This window comes from Nannobrachium achirus (genome assembly GCF_963921795.1).
Source record: "Nannobrachium achirus genome assembly, chromosome: 24".
NCBI classification, from domain to species: domain Eukaryota; kingdom Metazoa; phylum Chordata; class Actinopteri; order Myctophiformes; family Myctophidae; genus Nannobrachium; species Nannobrachium achirus.
This window is the reverse complement of record NC_137831.1, coordinates 26,523,825-26,546,164: the sequence shown is the minus strand read 5'-3', so window position 1 is coordinate 26,546,164 and position 22,340 is coordinate 26,523,825. Positions and strand designations below refer to the sequence as shown.

Below are 22,340 nucleotides of genomic sequence, written 5' to 3'. Positions count from 1 at the left end.
TTTTTATTATAAAATACAATAAAAATAATTATTGTCCTGCATCAATAATATTTTTTTAGCCATTTACAAATTATAGCGTACTGGAGACTATCAGGAATTGAATTATTCTATTATCAAATGGTTTATTCTTATTGGCACTTCTTAAAGGAGTAGTTCACCCCCAAAATGCCATGGAGCCAATGTAGACTCATTCCTAAAACAGAAATTTGATTACAATAAATAAAAGCATGCCTATTGATTCCGGATGGGGACCCAAATGCATTTGGGTCCCCATCCGGAATCAATGGGGGGAATTGTACTATTATCACATTTTTGTCTTAGTAATGCGACAAATAAAATAAAAATATATTATTGAACTCAATTCTCCATGGCGTGAGTAATCAAAGAAAAAAAAAGTCATTTTGGGGATGAACTACTCCTTTAATCAAATAGCATCTCTCGTACCTAACTGCAACTGTAATACCAATAATGAAAGTAGCTATTTTACTTAATAATGAACACAATTTGTAAAATGATATACTGCTATACTGCTAGCTACAGCAGTGGCTGAGACGACAGGAAGAAAAACAGAGCGAACATGTGCGCGAGTGTGCATGCCATCCGATCCGCGACTGGTTCGGCCCTCTTCAAGTCGCCTTTCATCCAATGCGGCCCTCACCCCAAGATGAGTTCGACACCCCTGGTGTAGAGGGTTAGTTCAAATATCACTGAAACCAATCTTACCCCAAATGGCCAAAGGGGGGCGCTATATAATTTTGAGCAGTTTGTAAAACGCTTAAACCCGTTTTTATTCTAGGATTTTTTTTGCAATTTGCATGAAACATTCTACACGCAATCTAAGGACCTTTATCTAACATGCCTATGAAGTGCACACAAAAAAATTATAAAATAATAATAATAAATATAGCTGCAAGCAGCGATAAAGTGTCCAATGCCAAAAACACCTCAAATCATGAACACAGCCTGGGATGTGCGTGAAATCTTGCAAGCACATTCCCAATAGGTCAAGGAACAGATACCAACCTTCTCACATTGGCCTGTTATAGCGCCACCAGCGGGTCAACTTTTGCACAACACATTTTTGGAACAAAATGGACCAATCTTTGACGTCAGTAACGTCAAAGAGAGCACTGCCTGCGATCTTGACATTTTGTGCTTTCATAGCCATTGTTTTCTGGCTTGAAGCGAGCCCACAATTGTTTCGAAGGAACAATATTTTTCTAGTTTAAGTATTCAAGCCAATGCACAATGGCATAAACACACTCTAAGTCTAAAGCAAAGATTAAAATCTGAATATAGAGCTTCCACTTTTTAATGAAAAACCTTTGTTTTAACTAAAGAAATATCAATTACACTACCTTTGATGAGTCCTTGTCTTTGCAGTGCATCTTATCCTTGTCTGAGTGCCCCCTCTGCTGGACACATTCTGCAATTACAATTAAAACCAAAGAAGCAGATCTGTCTCAACAAAAAGTTTTATTGTGTTAACCTCACAATAAGCATGACGAGTCACAGATAAAATCCGAAATTTAAAAAAATACTAGAAGACCTATTTACATATTGTGCGCACAGTGTTAACGGAACCAACTGCAATTCAAAATCAATTCCAAAAACGGGGTTTGGAAAACGTTATAGTACAGTTTGAGGCTGAAACAGTCCTTGTGTTATGGAGATGCATAAGTAGGGTTGGGATCCTTTCGGATTTTAACGATTCCGGTTACTTAACTATTCTCTCATTAACGATTCCTAGACAATTTGCCCTCTTGGCCCCCAAACTGTGGAATAAACTCCCTGTCGCTCTTAGAACAACGGACTCACTCCTAGCTTCTGCCGAAGACTCACCTCTTCAAACTCCAACTAAGCCCATACTGTAGCACTTACCGTAGCACTCGCCTACCCCCAATGACCATACATGAAAGCTAGATAGCATTTTTTTTTTTTGGTTATAAAGCTTTTTTACTGATTAGGTGCTCGGACGGTCTACCTACGTTATTTTGTCTAGATTGATATTTATATGTATTACCTTGCTTACTGTAAATTGCTCTGGATTAAGAGCGTCTGTTAAATGCCTAAATTGTAAGTTGTCTAATAGTAGTGGGCATGGTTTACTGGTGCCACTAAAAATAAATCGGCCATTCATATTTTTCCCATCGAGATTTACAAGAATATTTCTTGTCAATTATTTTAAGCCTAGAATCAATCCATCCAGGATCCTGGTGATTCATGACCATGAAACCTTTGATTCTGTGAAAAATTCAGATTATTATTTCAATAATTATATGATATACTACATCTAATAAATAACCTTAGTTTAGCGTTTTCTTTTTCTTTCTTTTTTCACAGATTTACACATGATTCACCAGGATGGCCTGATTCTAGGCTTAAAATAATTCGGAAAAATGAAATGGCCATTTTTTTTGTGGCACTAGTAAACAACGAGTGTTTGTAGACTCTCATAGTTATGGTGATCCTTAACATTTTAAATGCTTGAGATCACCGGCATTGTAATTGTATAGCAAACATGAAGTCCACATGCCTGCTCCGTCAGTGTGATAAATACCGGTTCCAGATATGAAGGAACAGATTCCTGGTTCCTCAATTCCGGATCCCAACCCTATGAATACATGTCTTGTTTGAGAAAACGGAAGAAGTCCAGTGCTGAAATCCACCAAAGGTCTGGACACAGCCACGTGAAGGAAGACAGATGATCATTAAGTACCGCCGTCCGGCTGTCCCGGAGCAGTGGTTCTCAAACATTGTGTGTCGAGGATCCCTAAATTGATTGGGCCACGGAAAACCCATAGAAAGGTTTTTTGTGCCAGGTGACCCCCCACAAGAGCTTAGATTTAGTACATAATTCTACAACTGTCAATAGCCTACTGTTTTGCTTACGTTTCCATTATAACTAGAGCGGGGCAGGTGCATCGTTAAAAAAGAAAAACAGATGGGGGAAAAAAAGGGAAAATAAGCAATCTAAAAGCTCACAATACATCGCATTACGAGACAGTAGAAGCTTGTAGATGGGCTATTTTCTTTTTAAAATGATGGGTTTCCAGAATTCATGTCAATAACACCACCTGAGTAGGTGCTCAGAGAAACCTTATCTGAAACCGAGCCGTAGTGTGCGGAAAATAAATCCAGGACCTGTGAAATATGTCGACACAGTCCTCTTTTGTGTTCTTGTTGTCTAAAATAAAAATACAAATACAGAGTCCATTTTGTTTCATTGTGAACAGCGAACAGAAGCCGTGCGTGCATGTGTGCTCACAGCAAACATTCCTTATGATAAATAATGTATAAATAAGGATAAGGAGGCTCCAGTCCAGTGCTCAGTCCAGTCCAGTTTGGGGGGGGGGGGTTCCATTGCACGTCCGTAAAAGAAAAGGCCTGCGGGTTTTGGTCATGCATAGCGCGTGTGAAGGTATGCAGCCCGGTGACACGGGTGAAGGCCGCAGACGCATGCACAGCTGAGCATCGTCCACAACGTCCAGCTTGGTCACGCCTGAGCCACCTCCAGCTTGGTCTCTGTCGACGACGGAGCTTCCACCAACTCTCCAGCCATAAACTCCTCCTGGAAAACACATATTAAAATGAATGAGAAGGCCAGTCACATGTATTACATAATCACCTTATCGCAATTTAGATAATAATATGTTGAGATAATCGCAATAATTGTTGATAATGTATAATCGTTACTGTGTTGAAAAATGTTCATATATTTTCAAACATTTTCCAAAATGGTGGAAATGGCAGATCTACAGATCGGTTATTACAACTATTCATGTTTTTATTGTGTACGTTATTTGTCATATCTGCCCTGTGCAACTTTTATTTACAAAGCCCTAAGAGCCAAACATTCGTAATGTTCGACAGAAGCGTAATTAAATTGTTTATTGCAATTATTTGAGCGACAATTAATCATGGCGTAAAATGTCATAATGCGACAGACAGGTATATGAGAACGGAACAATTATTATTGCATACATAGTTGATCACCCACCTTGTCATAGATCACTTTAACTATCAGTGAACAGCTGGGACATGTGGCCACTTCTTCACCGTTCTCCAAGTCCTCCTGTTGAGTCCAATCGCACACGATTAGTGCATCGACCGGCATAATGTACATGTATTGTATGTACTTAGCTGTTGACGGAGGTTGCACTGGAATGTCTGTCTTTGTTTAAAGATGTATTTGTTGTCTGATAATCCCATGTGGGATGGATGGGACAAGAAATTGTCCAGACACGTAAATAAAATATTCATTCATTCATTCATATACCTCAAACATCTGAAACCCTACCTGAAAATATTTTGTGCCAGCGACCCCCATAAGAGAAGATTTTTTGTAAAATACACATTTATTTCAAGGTTTTCTATATTATTCAATCATAATCTATCAGAAATAACCAATCGTTTTGACACATTGGGAGTTGGGAGATCTGCAATTTTCAAATAGTCAAAGTGGTTACCTTTGCAGAATAGCAGAAATAGCTGATCTACAGCTTTCAACGTGTCACGAAGAGAAGCGTTGCAAGCTTGTAGATCTGCCATTTCTGGAAAATGTTTGAAAATGTTTCAACACGGAAAACGATTATGACTTGATCGTGCACATGTAATAATGCGATAATCCCAAGTAATTGCAATTAGCCGATTATGTAATCATTGTGGCATGCCTAGTATTCTTGGAATTTAATTAATTTCCGAGCTGATTGGCCAGCTCGGTCGTGCCAGCTCGGTCGTGCAGAGTTAGAGGCCTGACAAAATGAATCCTGGCTGGGGAATGGAACGCATGCCACCCCACCGTGACGTGTGGCCACTGGGCGGGCGGGCGGGCGTGTGGCCACTGGGCGGGCGGGCGGGCGGGCTGGCTGGCTGGCTGGCTGGCTGGCTGGCTGCCGGCCGTCACGTCACGTCACGTCACGTCACGCCCCTCATTTCTCACATGCCCCTCTTCTAGCGCCACCATCAGGCCGATGTTCCCTCTCGATTGCTTTCTAAAGTTTGTGTATGCGACGTGACGGTTGCTTATCTCCCGATTAGGGAGTCTTACTGGTGTTCCTGCCAATGCTGGTGAATGCTAACCTGGTTAATGCAAGCCCTAAGGCTAAACCAAACCCTAACCATAAGTGGACAACTGGGAGCTCTAAACAACGGGACCACGGAATATCACGATTTTGCCAGTGTTTACCAGTGATACACAATATACGTTGACTAATTACGTTTTCAAATCAATTAATCCAATCCTAGGCTAAGGCAACTATAGCTGTTAATGTTGCATCACTTCATTGAAAGAGCTATGGTCAGACTATGACCAATATGCAACTATGTTGCATCATCACTGCATTGGATGCACAATTTATACTGAAATAGTTACAGTGACTGACCAATACATTGGCCATCACTTAGTCTGACTTTTACTTTCGGATCATAGATATGCAAATGTAAAAAAATATATAAAAAATAAAGTCTCGATCCAAGGCTAAGTCAGGATAGTCTCTCACACATTGCTTCTTTCACAGTGGCCAACAAAGTAACTGTCTACTTTTATACATACATTTATTTATGAGTGTTACATACAAAATCAAGTACTGTTCGTGTTGTTGTTGATATTATTATTAATATTAATATCATTGTTTTTATTAGAGAAAGAGAGACAGACAGCTAGAGAGACAGACAAACAGACAGACAGCTAAAGAGACAGACAGACAGACAGACAGGCAGCTAAGGAGACATACAGATAGAAAGACAGACAGCTAGATAGACAGACAGACAGACAGACAGACAGACAGACAGACAGACAGACAGACAGACAGACAGACAGACAGATCACAGTCACAGATGTCCATCTATATTACCTTGGTTATGGCGAACCTGTCTCCACAGGGACATGGGTAGTAGTATGTCTCCGTGTCCTCGTCGAACTCAAAGTCCTCTATCTCCACCTCGTCGTGAAACACCGACATGGTGCTGTCTGCGACGACACACTTGAATAAATGTCACACAAATGAGTGCAAACAGCGACCAAAACACCGCTGTGAACGTTCACATGTCAGAGCAGCTGAGAGAACTACACACTCACACGCCGTGCGGCGCCTGCCTGTGACGTAGGGAGCACGCTGCGTTGCCAGGTTTTGCGAGAGAAATAAGCAACCGGGTCTGAGGTTAATGAAAACAATAAGCCCGAAAGAAGCGTCAAACTTGAGCCCTTTGTCCCATTTATATTATACAGGATCGGCTTTTTTGAAAATAGCCGATCTACAAGCTGTCAAGCTCTCAACGTGCAGCGTCTCGATGCAACGCGTTGTGACTGAACTTCTAGGCTACATCTGCTATTTTCAAAATAGCAGAGCATGTACTTTGTAAGATCGGCTATTTTCATCAAAACAAATATGCAAGATTCAAAACACTTTTGAAACATTTTAAGAACTTGGGGGTCCTTGACATGACTAGTCCAAAAAAACTCAAACAAATATTTAGAAACTTACAGAATAAAAGCCAAAAGTCGCTTATAATAAGCTGACATGGCAACACTGGTGATGGATGGTTGTCGCACATGTATGACGCCTGACGCAGCCCTGTGGCACTAGCGCACATCAGCCGCTAGGTGGTGGAAAAGACTAATGTAATGGAGTGGTCAAAGGAGTAGTTTACTCCAAAATGTAATTTTTTTTTCTCTTTCTTTTTTTTCCTATTGATTAGGCTACTCACCCCATGGATACTGGAGTTCAATCATATTTTTTGTATTTGTTGCATTCCTCAGAGGGAAAAAAATTATTAGGCCTATAAATGTGCCTCCATTGATTCCGGATGGGGACCCAATTTGGTCCCCCAGCAATATAATTTAACATACAGTAATAGTGGCTTATTGGCATCAATCAGATGGGGGTCTGAAGCCTTTGGAGATCCTTGACATGAAAAAGTTTGAGAACCACGAGACTGTCTGTGTTCTTTTTCATATAAATATTTAACCAATAAAAAGTATAATACAAGAGCTTGTGGCTAAATAATAACCAAAATAAATCCATGGGATGATGATCACAGGGTTTCTTTTTCCATTTATTGGACATTGAACAGGTTTCCACCTGACAGCAGTGTTGTTCACCAGTGGCAGCTCCTCTCAAGGTGGTAAATTGCTGTGATTATGGATAGTGTTCCTTAGGCCAGTTGTTCACAGGACTCACAAGCTCACAGGACCCCCATCTCAAAGTATTTTGTGCCAAGCACCATCAGATGTGAATATATGTGTCAAGAATGTTATTTTTTCGTTAAATTCAAAGCAGATCTACAGGCTCACAGTGCATCAGAATGTGACACGCTTTTAGCAAAAGCATAAAATCTGGTTACAGTGGTTAAAATGATATATTAACCAATTATGCTGGGGACACCCTGGAACCCCCCAAGGACTACTGGGGGTCTCCAGACCCCACTTTGCGAACCAACAACCTGGTAGGCTACTTCTATTGTGCTGAAAGTTATTTAGAGAGCACATTGATTGGACGCTAGATTCAATGTTTACCGGGTATCATACATTACATTAATGTACCGTACATGTATACTTGTATGCCCTACTTCATCATAGAGAGAAAGCTTGTGGTGAGCTTGTTCCCGGCAACATGAAGAAGTCCTGATTTAACTTCAGTGGTGTTTCTTTTTTTCTTTTTGAGTTTTCTTTTTAGAAAGAAAAAAGAAATACACAATAGCAATGATCTTTATCAGACAAAAGTGCTTTAACCTGTTTTAACCAAAACATATAACTTAGACAATACAAATTGATAATTGTAGGTTAAAATAATGCTGTGATATTTCATTTAGTAGCTGGCATGTCCCCAAATCTAAAGGGACAAATGAAGCAACCTTTAAGTCAAGGGTTTCAACAAGGGTTCCGGGACCCCTATTTTTGTGATAGGAACTTTTTTTAGTTTTTCTTTTACATTAACCACTTCAACCCTATAACATATCTAATCAGAGGGGAACGTTCATCACAAATATGAACGTTCCCCACGCACTGAACATTTATTACAGATTAAACTTTTTCATAGATTTCATGTTGCTTCATCTCTATCTCAGCTAAGGGGCCCTTGGCCTGAAAAACCCTGAAGACCCCTGCTCTAAGTTTTTTTAATCAACAGACATATTAGCAAAAACTGCACAGTTGTGGTGTGGTGAATCCTAGACAAAGGATAATAATTATTTGTTATGTACAGTATTCAAAAATAAGAGAATGAATTTAGAAAATAATTAAACAAGTTGATGTTTATTGTCATAATACTTGATAACTATGTACATCATTAGCAGTCATGACCATGTCCAACTACTGTACTTGAAATAGTAATCAAAACAAGAGCATATAGTGAGTGATTACATCAAGATAGTATCAGTCAATCATGGCATTTTCTACTGTCCTTGACACTTTAATTCAAAATACCAAAACTCCTACATACACATGAACCAGAGCATCATGTATTTTACAGTATATGACAGAGTTTAAAAAGCAACAACATGACATCCTTAATGTCTTATTGACTCTACGCATGCTTGATTCTTATGTGAACATTATGAAACAAATAGCAAAATCATGTAGTTTGGTTCTGTGTTCTGTGTGTGCGTGTGTCAGTGTGTGCTTATTGGTTGATATTTATGTCAGAGTCAACACATGGGCAGTGGTAGAGAGTTATTAAAGGAGCTATAGTCAACTTCTTCTTGAAAAATTTATGCTAAAATAAAAATAATGTTTCGAAAATATTTAATAAAAAAATAAGCTTCATATATGTGTTTCAATTCAAAATGACCACAAAAAGCGTAAAATAATGATAAAATCATCATTTTGGCCATTGTCGAACCGACACTTTGTTTACATTCTAGTCTATTCTTTGATAGTGTTAGACTAGGATGTAAACAAAGTGTCGGTCTGACAATGGCCAAAATGATTATTTTATCATTATTTTACGCTTTTTGTGGTCATTTTTAAATAGAAACACATATATGAAGATTATTTTTTTATAAAATATTTTGAAATATTATTTTTATTTTAGCATCCATTTTTCAAGAAAAAGTTGACTATAGCTCCTTTAAGTACTTAGGTAATGTTCCTTTATGCAATTTTGAATTACTTTGACTTTTCTTGAGTATTTCCATGCTTCAATGCTCCACTACATATCTGGGTCACACAATGTAGTTTTTACTCCACAGAAATTATTTGACAGATTTAGTTACATTGCAGATCTAGATTATTAATGATACAAAACATTAACTTTAACCAATTAGGCACCACTTTATGTGTTTGGATGTGAGCTTGTAGATCCGCTATTTCACATATTTTGAAACAATTTGTGGAATGGGAAATTCTGCATAATTAGTACTATGAGTGTATTTTGATGCCAATACTCAAGGACATAAGACACAGACCATTTGCTTTTAAGTATTTCTACATTGTGGTATTGCTACTTTTACTTACTGTAAGTGAACAAATAATAATAATAACCTGTGCCGAGCGGATCAGAAACCCCAAAATGGTATTGATACCAGGCCAAATGGATTCCAACCTATGATTAACTGCCAGAGGGTACAAATGGAACCAAATGGGTCTTACTGTACAGGATTTTACTGTACAGCTGTGTTTCTCCCTCAACTAATTTATATTGTTGTAAGACAAACATGTGTGTGTGTGTGTGTGTGTGTGTGTGTGTGTGTGTGTGTGTGTGTGTGTGTGTGTGTGTGTGTGTGTGTGTAGGAGTGTGAGTGTTCCTCCAGGGGAGAATGTTTTTAGCAGGTCTTTCAGTCCTAGTGCATAAAAAATTGGTGGCAAAAGTCGGGGGGACGGAGATACACCTAACCCTAACCCTAACCTCAGTAAAACTAACGCTGGTGAATGCTAACTGGTGAAATGCTAACCTGCCGATGCTGGTGAATGTTAACCTGGTCGGACCAACGGTCCTTAACCCAGTTGGCTTTTTTGATCACTCGGAATGAAAGACCTGCAAAAAACACTCTTCCTCCAGGACACAGGATGCTACAGTACCTCCTCTCTCTGACGAACACACACTGAAGAGTCATACTGAACCCAGAACTCTGTAATACCTTAGTTATAACATAATATAACTCTCGTCCTCCTCCTCTACCATAATATAACCTTCATCATCCTCCGCCTCCTCATCCCCCTCCTCCTCCACTTCCTCCTCCTCTCTCTGACACAGAGACACTGAGGATCCAATCCCACAAAGCGTAAACCCAGCACAGAGGGATTGGGTGAATGTGGTCTCATAGGTGTACAGGTGTGTCAGTGTGCCAGAGGACACTCTGTAGAAGGACAGAGTGCCAGCAGGACCGTCCACATACACTCCTACTCTGTTATTACTGTCACGCACTCCTACTCTATAGGGGGTGACAGAGGTGCTATCAGGGAAGACAGTTCCTTTACGGTAATTTGTAGTGTACTTGTTATTAACATCATCACATTCCAGACTCCATGACTTGTCATTCCATCCAAAAGCACTGCTCAAACCCCATCCTTTGCTGATTCCTCTGTATGTCACAGCTATCTCAACCTTTCCCCTCCACTCAACCTCCCAGTAATATCGTCCAATCATACTCTCTCTAGACATCACCTGGTTATCTGTTTGAAATCTGTCTGGGTGATCAGGATACCTCTGATCCTCTTTCATGCATGTCACCGTCTTGTTGTTCTCAGACAGAGAGAGGTATGTGTATGCTGTGTTTGGATCCAATGTGAGTTCACAGACATCTGATGAGAGAACATACAATACACCAATTTACATAAAAATACAATTTAATTAATAATGACAGAAATATTATTATTAATATTAAATATATTAAAGTCACATTCATTAACCACTTATGGGCCTTTTTTATACTTAAGCTATTCAAAAATAACATACTATAGCGATGCATTGTGATCTGCTATTTACATTTTATTTTTTAATCCTGAAAACCTTCTTTAAATGGTCATCTTTCTCCGTATTGGATATACAGTAGAATCCTCAGATTTAATTTAACTCTGTAAAAATGGGACCTGGGCTGGGTTCGAGTCCCGTTCCCGGCAATCTTTACTGCTTTTCTCTCCCCTGTTTACTGTCTATCTCCACTCCATCAAACTATAAATAAAGGCAGAATATTGTAAATAATTACAATATTGAGGTACCCCTAGATTAAGACGTCTGGGTGTAGAATGTATTTTATCGATGTTGACATTTTCAATCTACAAGTGTCCAGACGAAAACTAATTTGGGTCATTCCGTGCTGGTTATTTATCATTTAGACCTTTCTGCCACCGGCTCCCAGAGTGAATCGATCTGAAGACAGCGCCGTCGCGTCTCTGTGTGTACAGCCGAATACGTATAATACCTGAAACTATGATGTTGCAGCACAACCTCTCCCTAACCCGAATGCGCCGAGCCCCCCTCCCCTCCCAACAATAATATCAAACAACATGATGTGTTTGTGCTACTGAGTGCGTTGGGGCTTTTACAGCAAATTGTCCTCCTCCCTCCTCCGGCAAAAAATAACAACATCGCTCTCTTCTTCTCTCTTTTTGGTGCTTTGTGGCAGTTTTACAATGCCACTCACAGGCCGGGCATAATTATGTACTACAACATTTTCAGTGGTTTTGTTGCGTTCTTAGTGGATTCATGTAGAAACTTGCATTTCTTGAGACGATTCTGTCTGTACAGTGAACGTTTTGGAAACGTTTTGGAAATGACTCAGTCTTCGTGTATATGGGGCCTTAGGGTAGAGCTGGAATGCAGCCCAGGTCTGTCACCATCGTAGCCCTTAAGGCTCTGAACATGCACAAATGCAAAATATGCTTAACCCTGATGCCCCAACTGGTAGCTAGGTTCCAAGAATCTGTTCAATCTGTATGTCTATATTCTTCAATAAAGAAGTGTTTTAATACAGTCTGTGTCGGAATCGCACTGCTTGCTCCTTGTTTACCACAATTTGGCTGCAACAGTGCCCGTTTGGTGGTCGGGATTTATATTGCACATTGGCCACAATGTATTGCAAGGTACTGCTCCAGCTTTTAAAGCTGGTAATAGCTATATCCTATCTTACGTCCTACAACACTATCCTAACCTACTATTAACTGAAACCTCTGACTTGATATAATAGCTGGATGTGTGCTGTTTTGATTTTATTAATAAAAAGTAAACACACTTACTTAGCGGACACTTCAAACCTTGTTTCATCCAACACACTCCGTCATGGCCAACACTGGGGGTGAGGGAGAGACAAAGTCAAGCCTGTATTTTCTCTTTGAAAATAGTAACAATAAATTATAATGATAACAAGTTGCATGATTAAACATTAAACAATAGGCCTACTATACAACATCAGTGTTAACGTACTGTAAACCTTCTACTAGAGCAAAGTGATACTGAGTGACATCAAGGGTCTCCTTACCAGAGAATTTCCAGGCTGCAGTGTGGATCCTCCTGTCTCGCAAACAGCAGCTCGACTTCTGGGTCTCTTAGATGATTGTTGCTAATGTCCAACACTTTCAAATGGGAGGGGTTGGCGATCAGAGCTGAGGCCAGAGAAGAACAGCCTTTCTCTGAGATCTGACAGCCTGACAACCTACGTACAGTACACACAACACATAAACCGAAAACATTGAATATGTGTGTGTGTGTGTGTGTGTGTGTGTGTGTGTGTGTGTGTGTGTGTGTGTGTGTGTGTGTGTGTGTGTGTGTGTGTGTGTGTGTGTGTGCGTGCGTGCGTGCGTGCGTGCGTACGTGCGTGCGTGCGTGTGTAAGCATTGCAAGTGGTGTGATGAGCCCCACTGCCTCTGGGGGGCACTAGCATCACTTTTGTGATCGTCTGTTAATGCTTTTCCCCAAGCTACAGTACATGTTTTAACCACTTTAAATCTTTTCTTTTTGTTTGAATAGTGGCAAAATACTTCCTCAACCTGTACCTGTGCAAATTGTTGTTCTACTTGACCCCAGTATATCAGTATGCTGGTGATTTGCACTTCTCCTCCTATACTGAGTTGAAACAGTTTTCAGGGTAAATTTGTGTATTTAAACAAGGATCTAAAGGTTCACCTCTGGGAAAGGTCCTAGAATACTGACCTGAGAGTTTCCAGTATACAGTGCTTACTCGCCAGTCCAGCAGAGAGCAGATCCACTCCTTTATCCCGTATATCGTTGTTACTGAGATCAATTTCTCTCAAATTAAGGCTGGAGCTGAGAACTGATGATAACTCAATGCAGCAACTCTTTGAGAGGTTACAACCACTCAGCCTGAAGGGGGGAAAAAGATGATTATTGCATTTAAATTTCTAGTAAAATAACATCACATGATATTATATCTTATCAGTTATTATCAGTGCATCTACTTACTAACCTGAGAGTCTCTATTTTACAATTGCTCGCCAGCCCAACAGAGAGAAGATGCACTCCTTTATCCTGTATTCCATTGTTACTGAGGTCAATTTCTCTCAAACTAAAGCTGGAGCTGAGAACTGATGTTATATCATTACAACATCTCTCTGTGAGGTTACAGCCACTCAGGCTGAAGAAGAAAAAAAACAATGAGTATTGTATTGTATTTTATTTTATTTTATATTAAAATAAAATCACATAATATTGAATCTTATCAGTGCACTTACTGGGCTATGTTGGAGGCTTTGACCACTGGCAACAGCCTCAAAAGACATTCCTCTGAAGCAGAGAATTTCTTCAGGTCAAACACGTCCAGTTCCTGTTCTGATGACAGCAAGATGAAGACCAGAGCTGACCACTGACCAGGAGAGAGCTTGTCTGTAGAGAGATTACCTGAACTCAGGGACTTTTGGATCTCCTCAACTAGAGAATGGTCATTCAGCTCATTCAGACAGTGGAAAAGATTGATGCTTCTCTCTTGAGAGGGATTCTCACTGATCTTCTCCTTGATGTACTCAATTGTCTTCTTATTTGCCTTAGACATATTTCCAGTCTTCACATCAAGCAGTCGTCTTAAGAGAGTCTGATTGGTGTCCAATGAGAGGCCCATCAGAAAACGGAGGAACAAGTCCAGGTGTCCGTTGGGACTCTCTAAGGCCTTATCTACAGCACTCTGGTAGAAGTGAACTTCCTTGTCTTCAAATAGCTTTGGCTTCTTGGAGGTTAGCACGTTGTCACCATTGTTGATGAATGACACAAAAGCATAAAGAGCAGCCAGAAACTCCTGAACACTCAGATGGACAAAGCAGTACGCCTGGTCCTCGTACAACCCATGCTCCACTTTCAAGAACTGTGTGAACACTCCCGAGCACACAGCAGCATCTCTGATATCAATGCCATACTTGTTCAGGTCTTCTTCGCTGAAGATCAGGTTGCCATTCTCCAGCTGGTCAAAAGCCAGTTTTCCCAGAGACAGAATTACATTACTTTTCTGTGGATTCCTATGAGAATGGGTTTGAGCACTGTCTGTATATTTAACATCAGTCTGTTTGGACAGATCCATTAAGTAGTGGATGAGCATCTCAGTCAGGTACTTAGGTGTTGCTCCTTTCTCATCCTGTTCTTGTTCTCTTAAGACATTCTCCAGAACTGAAGCAATGATGGAACAGAAGACTGGGATGTGACACAAGATGTGAAGGCTTGGTGATTTCTTGATTTTTGAGAAGATTGTTTTGGCCACATTCTTATCACTGAATCTCTTCATGAAATACTCTTCTTTCTGATCATCAGTGAAGCCTCTAATCTCTGTCATCCTGTCAACATAATCAGAAGGTATCTGATTGGCTGCTGCAGGTCGAGTGGTTATCCAGATGTGAGCTGAGGGCAGCAGGTTTCCCTTGATGAGGTTTGTCATCAACACATCCAAGGAGACTTGCTTTGTGGCATCGGTCAAGATCTCATTGTTCTCGAAGTCTAAAGGAAGCCGCGATTCATCTAATGCATCAAAGATGAACATAACTCCGGACCCGTCAGAGCTACAGATTCCTGCTTCCTTAGTTTCACCAAAGTAATGTTGAAGAAGCTCCATCAAGCTGAAAACCATATCCTTCTTCCTATTCAGCTCTCGGAAAGTGAATGGAAACATGAAGAGGATATTCTGGTTGGTTTTGTCTTCTGTCCAGTCCAGAGCGCACTTTTGTGCAAAGACTGATTTACCAATTCCAGCCACTCCCTTTGTCATCACGGTTCTTATTGGGTCAACTTCTCCAGGTAATGTTTTAAACATGTCCTCGTAGCTGATTATTTTTTCTGGTATTGCTGGTTGCATGGACGCTGGTTCAATCTGTCTGACCTCATGTTCTTTATTTACCTCGCCACACCCAGCCTCTGTGATGTAGATCTCTGTGAAAATGTCATTCAGAAGTGTTTTTTTGCCTTGTTTTGCGAACAGAACCTGAAACCTCTTCCTCAGATTAGACTTGAGTCGTTGTTGATACACAGCAGCAAGAGTTTCTAAAGGACCAAAGGACATCAGTAAGGGCATGTTATGGTAATTGTGGAACAAAAATGACAAGTGTTGGTGATTCTCAATTTAACCACTTGAACCATGTTCATGTATTCATGTATACAAACTCAGATTCTTTCAAATGTGTCATGTGTTGCCATCATGTTGTGATATTGTGATGATAAAGCTGTGTATAAAGACTTTCTTACTGCTGTCTAGAGTGTTGGCAGTTATGAGTGAAAGGTCTCTGCTCATATTCTTACCATTGGCTTTACTTTGAAGATCAGCAGGTGGAACCTCAGCAGGCTTGTTAACTGAGTCTTTAGATAGAAGTTCAGATCCTGCATGAAGAGAAGAGTATAATGACGTGGGGATTATGAAGGAGCATGACATTCATGCTGTAGGACTATTGTCATTTAGGGGGAATGAAATTCATATCTTAGAAGCAAATAACACATTTGGTCCTTCAGGTTGGGGTTTGGGTGCGGGTTTAACAACCCCACCCAGTAAAATAATACATGTTACAGATACGTAAAGAAGAGTAAACCAAGATATCCCAGCCCTGGGAGAAGATGGTCCGTCAGATGGATTTACGAAAGTGAAAGCCGGAATCATCTGGAAGCCACTCGGCCGATCCTTTCAACCAGGGCTACCACCGCCATTGGCAAATGGAATGTAAGGACCACGTTCGAAGCTGGAAAGACCTCACAAGTTGCCACCGAGATGAAGAAGTATAATCTTGCCATACTCGGAATCAGCGAATCAAGATGGAAGGCTTCCGGACAGAAGAGGCCACAGGAGAGCCGCTGCTGTACTCAGGCCATTAGGAGGTTAATGCAAACCATACCCAGGGAGTCGCTTTGATGCTGTCCCAGGCTGAACAGGGGGGCTCGTGGTCCAAGAACAAGGGTTCTCAATTTTTTTAATATCACAACCCCATATTATGAGGGATTTTTGGGGAATTATTTTAGGCTACCGGAATTTCTTTATATACCGTAGCTCTCGATTTGATCTCCGGCATTTTTATCTATCGTGGCAACTGTTGGACTGGTCTGGTTGTCTGTCTGTGAGAAATGAATGAGAACTAGAAAATATTGTTCCTTCGAAACAATCGTGGGCTCGCTTCAAGCCAAGAAACAATGGCTATAAAAGTACAAAATGATAAGATCGCAGGCAGTGCTCTCTTTGACGTTACTGACGCAATTGGACGTTGCATGCGTGATTTGAGGCATTGTTCTAAAAATGTGTTATGATTCATGATTCATGATTTGAGGCGTTTTTGGCCACTTTATCGCTGCTTGAAGCTATATTTATTATTATTATTATTATTATAAAAGAAAATGTGCACTTCATAGGCATGTTAGATAAAGGTCCTTAGATTGCGTGTAGAATGTTTCATGCAAATTGCTACAAAATTCCAGGATAAAAACGGGTTTGAGCGTTTTACAAACTGCTCAAAATGATATAGCGCCCCCCTTTGGCCAATTGGGGTAAGATTGGTTTCAGTGATATTTGGACTAACCATCTACAGTATTTCATCATGAAAATGTGACTTGGCATGTATGTTTTAGAGGCAAATGAATCATTTGCATAAAACTGCAATATTCATTAAATTATTAAAAAAGAATGTTTCAATTAAAAAAAATCTGATAAGACAGATCTTTAGATATTGGTCCAAAGTTCATGTAAAAAAAGTTCTGTGCACGTGGTGTGAAAATCCCAGGATAAAACGGGTTTAAGCGTTTTACAAACTGCTCAAAATGGCGGGAAATCTAAGGGCGGAGCTTACATGACAAAGACACAGATGTGTTCCCCTTGAGTCAAGGCACGCGTCTAAACAAGTTGCATGTCTTCAAGCCAAACGAGGCATGACTTATGCCCATTTAAAGTTAGAATTTTCAAACGCTTCGTATAGCACCCCCCTTTGGCCAGTTGGAATAAGATTGGTTTCAGTGATATTTGGTCTAACCCTCTACATCTTTGCCAAATGTCATGAACATGTGACTTTGCATGTATGATTTAGAGGCAGAAAAATAATTTGCATAAAACTGCAATATTCATTGAATTATTAAAAAATAATTATTTCACGTACAAACTTCGCACCCCATAGCCTGAGTAGGTATTGGTCCAAAGTAAAAAAAGGTTCAGTGCGTGTGACGCGAAAATCCCAAGAGGAGATAGATTTGTAATGTTCATATCATTCAAAATGGTGGGAGATCTAAAGGTCAGAGGTCAAAAGTCAGAGTGTCAAAGTTGTGGACCACCAGTTGGGCCACCGCGACGCTAGATTCCAAATGGGGCCGGCACTAGGACCACGCGGACGCTGGTAGAGGCTGCGGTCAGCCCGCAGGACGGGTTGAGCTGGGCCAATGTCAAGTGTCCTTCCCTATGCTTAGCCAAACTGGTTCGTGTCATGTAATTCTAATTAAGTCCATTACTTCCTGTAAGTAGACTTAAAAATAAAACCAGTTGCCTAATCATATTACGGGAGTAGCCTATCTTATTTTGAAATCCACCATTTTGAGAGGAAGTGCTTCTGCTTGTTGTTATTGACTACTTGGTGCAGCCTGTATGCAGCTCAATGTAAACAGAACTCACGTGTGGACCAGTGTGGATTACAAGCTTTTGACTAAACTAAAGTTCATATTATGATATGAAAACAATGCTCCTTTGACTTAAACAACGTACACCCTTTGAAAGTTTGTTAAACTTTGCACGTCCGCAGCAGATTAGGTAAGGAGCTGGTTAAATACCTTCTGCTGGTTGGCTGTTGTTGTGCTGCGGTGATGAGAGCATAGATTGTAGAAAATATGTTGAGAGGCATAGAGCTGTTGCTTTGGTGTCTCGACCGTCTCTTTCTCTTTATAGTTGTTTATTTTGTCTTGCGCGGTGCACCAGCGACTAGGCTATACTCGATCCTCATCTCTCTGTGATACAGTAGTAGTGCTGCTCTGTGTGCCATATACAGGAGTGTTATCAATTAAAATAAGCATGCATTGTCACGACTGATGGCCGTGATTATTGTTATGGTTATTATTATGTGTTATATTATTAGTGTCTCATCTTGCTTTCTTTGTATTGATGCAGTTGGCCGTGGTGCTGCAGTAAACCTGGCTACTGGTGATGATTGAGAGAGTGATGTGGGTGACTACAGCTGACTGGCTGGTGACTTGATGGGCGATTGCCGACAGCAGTGCAGGGCCCGCCCTGCTGTTCTATAAAGCATTGGAGCAAACAATGCCACCTTGAACTTGAAGCCTAGCTGCTTGTTTCCCCACTGACTCGATCCTTTTGTTTTGTTATTTAAGTCTTGTGTTATTGGCCTTCGGAAAGCCAACGTTTTGCTTAGTTCTGTTAGACCCTGTTTTGTTTCCCCTGTTTTGCTTTGGTTATTTTGTGAGTCTGTAAGTAAGTTCTTTTGTTGTAATTTGTTTGGGCTACAGTCGACGCCCAGGAAAACGGCCTGGCCGTTTTCCCCTACTCCTAGACACACTATATAATATATTACAGTATTCGCCTTAACTGAACTAATAGTAGTAATGGAATTCTAGAAGTCTATTTTTGCTACAGGTTTTATTATTGTTAAAAGAAAAGAATATATTTTTGTATCTGTATCTTCACTAATATGCACTTTGGGTGCCGATTGTAATAAATTCAATCTATATTTTGCAAACTGGTATTCCGAGTGCATAATGTTCGGCCTTTTGAGCCACTGGTCGTATGTTACGATTACTATGTTACCATTACTACTACTAGTTCAGTCAAGGCGAATACTGTAATATATTATGCAATGTCTAGGAGTAAGGGATAATGATCTAATGTCTGGGCGTTGGCTGGTAGCCCCAAACAAATATAACAAAAGAACACAGTACTTACATGTACAGACCCACAAAAGAAACAATTAACGTCACTCGTCATGCCGTCATGTAATTAACGGTTCATTGCTTTTAAATGTTTGAACGATATTGTGTATGGCTCTGTTGCACTGCACTGTTAAGCTACCGGTATGTGCTCTAAATCAGTGCTGAAAGTTTCCCCTCCATTCTGTTTTTGCACAGTTGAAATGGTCTGCCTTCAAAAATCAACATTCAAAGACGTATTTGACATGTATTTAATGGCCGGCTGGGCTGGGCTGTGAAAATTGATGCTGTGTTGGGGCAGGTTGAGCTGGGCCAGAAAATTAAAATGTGCAGGGGCCAGCGATCCATAAAAACCCTGACCCGCGCATCACTAGTGTATGTGTGTAGTGTGCACGTATGTACATGCTGCGCTGTGTGGTATAACTCATTGTTACACACCAGAACCGACCTGGAAATGCACACAGAAACCCAAACCAAACTGAATTTTTGGCTGATCCGAACCGATCCGAACCGCATTTTTCGTTGCGGGCGCGCGAATCATACTGAACTAGGCCGTTGTGGGCTGGGCCGGTCCAAATAGGACCCCCCACCTGGGAACCTAACCGTACGCCAATGAGCTGAACACATTAATGTTTGAATGGTGTTTTTCTGTGTATATAGGAGTAGAAAGGCAGCAAGGTGCCAACGTTTTGAGAACTGTATACTAGATGATAGATAAATAATTAGGATAACATACGTGTGCTGAGTGTGTGTGTGTGTGTGTGTGTGTGTGTGTGTGTGTGTGTGTGTGTGTGTGTGTGTGTGTGTGTGTGTGTGTGTGTGTGTGTGTGTGTGTGTGTGTGTGTGTGTGTGTGTGTGTGTGCGTGCGTGCGTGCGTGTCACAGTTCGCTCTTGGCGGCCCCTCGCGGCAAGTACACAAAGTCTCATGGGTATAATCAGACTTCTCCAATGAGAACCAAATAGACCATGTACCGTATGCATCACAAAGAAGTTCAGGAGGGCCCTTCGAGATATATGGGCCAGGAGAGGAGCCGACGTAGCATCGGTGAGAGCTACTAAGAGATCCAACAACAGCAGAGAAAGTTCCAGACCCTGCAAGCGCTATGAAGGAGAGGAGGAGAGACTCATCAAAGTAGAAGAAAGAGAGGTCGGCCACGGAACACCTGGCGCAGAGACTTGGAGGCAGATGCCAAGCAAATGGGCCACATTTGGGGACAGATGGAGGTGTTGGCTCAGGACCGAGATGCTTGACGGCCGAAGGGGTAATAGGTGGAAGTAAATACCAGTGTAACCAATATATTATGTACCTCTGTCTCTGTGTGGAGAGCTGACATGGATGTTGATGTTGACAGAACCACCAATGTGACCAGAGATGGTAGGACACATAACTATGCCTCCACTCTGGGCGTTGACTTGAACTGGAGGAACTGCAGGTACCACTGAAGGACCTGCTAAATACAAATATCAGTGTAAATAGAACTATCTGAATGTAAAAATGATTCCATTCAATGTTACACAATGTCAGAGAATTAAAATAAATGCAATAATTACGGTTATTTACTTATTAGCTGACAAAATACACCTTAAAGGAGTAGTTCACCCCCAAAATGACTTTTTTTCTATTGATTGGTCACGCCATGGAGAGTAGAGTTCAATAATATTTTAAGTTTTTTGCCGCATTCCTAAGACAAAAATGTGATAACAATAAATGTACCCCCATTCGTTCCGGATGGGGACCCGTTTCGAAACGGGTCCCCATCCGGAATCAATGGGGGTAAATTTACTCGAATCAAATTTTTGTCTTAGGAATGTGACAAAAACCAAAAAATATTATTGAACTCTACTCTCCATGGCGTGACTAATCAATAGAAAAAAAGTCAGTTTGGGGGGGAACTACTCCTTTAAAGACTTTGAACCAGGGATAAACACATTGATGTGAAATCTGGGTAATCCATGTAGATACATTCTGATAATTATGTCACTAGAAATTTAAATTATTTAAACATAATAAAGCCTAATTCATAATTTTTCTTTGTTTCTCTCTTTATTTCTGTCTATTTATTTTCAAATGCCATTGTTACCTGGACAGTCCTCATGTGACTTTTCAGAAAGTTGAAGTTGCTCCATTGTGTTCAGGATCTCCACTGAGGACAACACAGCTCCCTCCTGGTCAAATGTCTTCACCCTGCCATGATTGATTCACATTTACATCTACTTCACTGATCCCTTAGTCATGAATAAATAAATACATCTTACAGAATGAAAAGCCCCTTGTTATCAAAACATAGGCTATACAGTCAGTCACTCACTGTCTCCATTGGCTTTTATCATCAGTGATCAGGTGTTGTTGTTTTACAATATGTCCACTAGATGGTGCACACTGACTATATTGAATAAAGAAGATACAGATGGTGAAAGATAAAACAGTTAGGGGGATACTTTTACACCACTACATTTCAAAGACAAATATTGCATTTTTGACTCCACTACATTTCTATGAAGTAGGCATACATTCATTAACTGCATAAGCCCTATTTCAATTATAGTGAAAATAGCAGATCTACAAGTTCACAACAACTCACAATGTGAGGCGTTGTGAGCTTGTAGATCTACTATTTTCACTATTACTGAATCTGTTGAACATTTCTGGAAAATCTTTGTAATGTTTTGGAAAATTACAGCAGGAGCGTTGCATTGCGTCAACAACCCATCATCGCCGTTGTCATATTTATGAATGTGTGCATAAGCAGCTACAGCTTATTTTTTACACATCGAGTGGTACAAGTCGTTTTATACTGTATATACTTAAAGAACCACTTCACCCATTTTCAACTTATCTTCATATAATGGTCCTAATATGTTTGCCTATTCACTCTGCGTGACTGTGTCTCAGAGGAGGGCTGTGGACAGTTCCGAAACCCGCCTACCAGTGACAAGGTTTTGCGAGGTCGCAGTTTACCATGAGAAATGTCGCAGCTTGTCTCCATGTCAGTCAGTCAGTACACATTTTTACAGTCTGTGGGTTGGTTCCCTTGTCACTGTGACATCACAGGTGATATCACAGGTGACATCACC

The 22,340-nt window shown here is 40.6% G+C and overlaps 2 protein-coding genes across 2 annotated transcripts; both read right to left on the bottom strand.

Moving 5' to 3' along the window:
• Positions 1 to 3,358: 3,358 nt before the first annotated feature.
• dph3 (diphthamide biosynthesis 3) lies at positions 3,359 to 6,057 on the bottom strand. Its single transcript, XM_080720240.1, has 3 exons — positions 5,856 to 6,057; positions 4,001 to 4,075; positions 3,359 to 3,571 (listed from the first exon to the last, which is right to left on the bottom strand). Exons 1-3 carry the CDS (start codon positions 5,961 to 5,963, stop codon positions 3,497 to 3,499), a joined length of 258 nt encoding a protein of 85 aa, XP_080576366.1. The 5' UTR covers positions 5,964 to 6,057; the 3' UTR covers positions 3,359 to 3,496.
• Positions 6,058 to 10,082: 4,025 nt separating this feature from the next.
• Positions 10,083 to 20,651, bottom strand: LOC308280182 (protein NLRC3-like; the record flags this gene model as incomplete). The annotated part of the gene is made up of 8 exons (XM_080720445.1): positions 10,083 to 10,184; positions 10,605 to 10,741; positions 12,176 to 12,228; positions 13,089 to 13,259; positions 13,363 to 13,530; positions 13,628 to 15,413; positions 15,669 to 15,746; positions 20,573 to 20,651. The coding sequence occupies 8 exons, from the start codon at positions 20,649 to 20,651 to the stop codon at positions 10,083 to 10,085; spliced, it is 2,574 nt and encodes an 857-aa protein (XP_080576571.1).
• Positions 20,652 to 22,340: the final 1,689 nt, after the last annotated feature.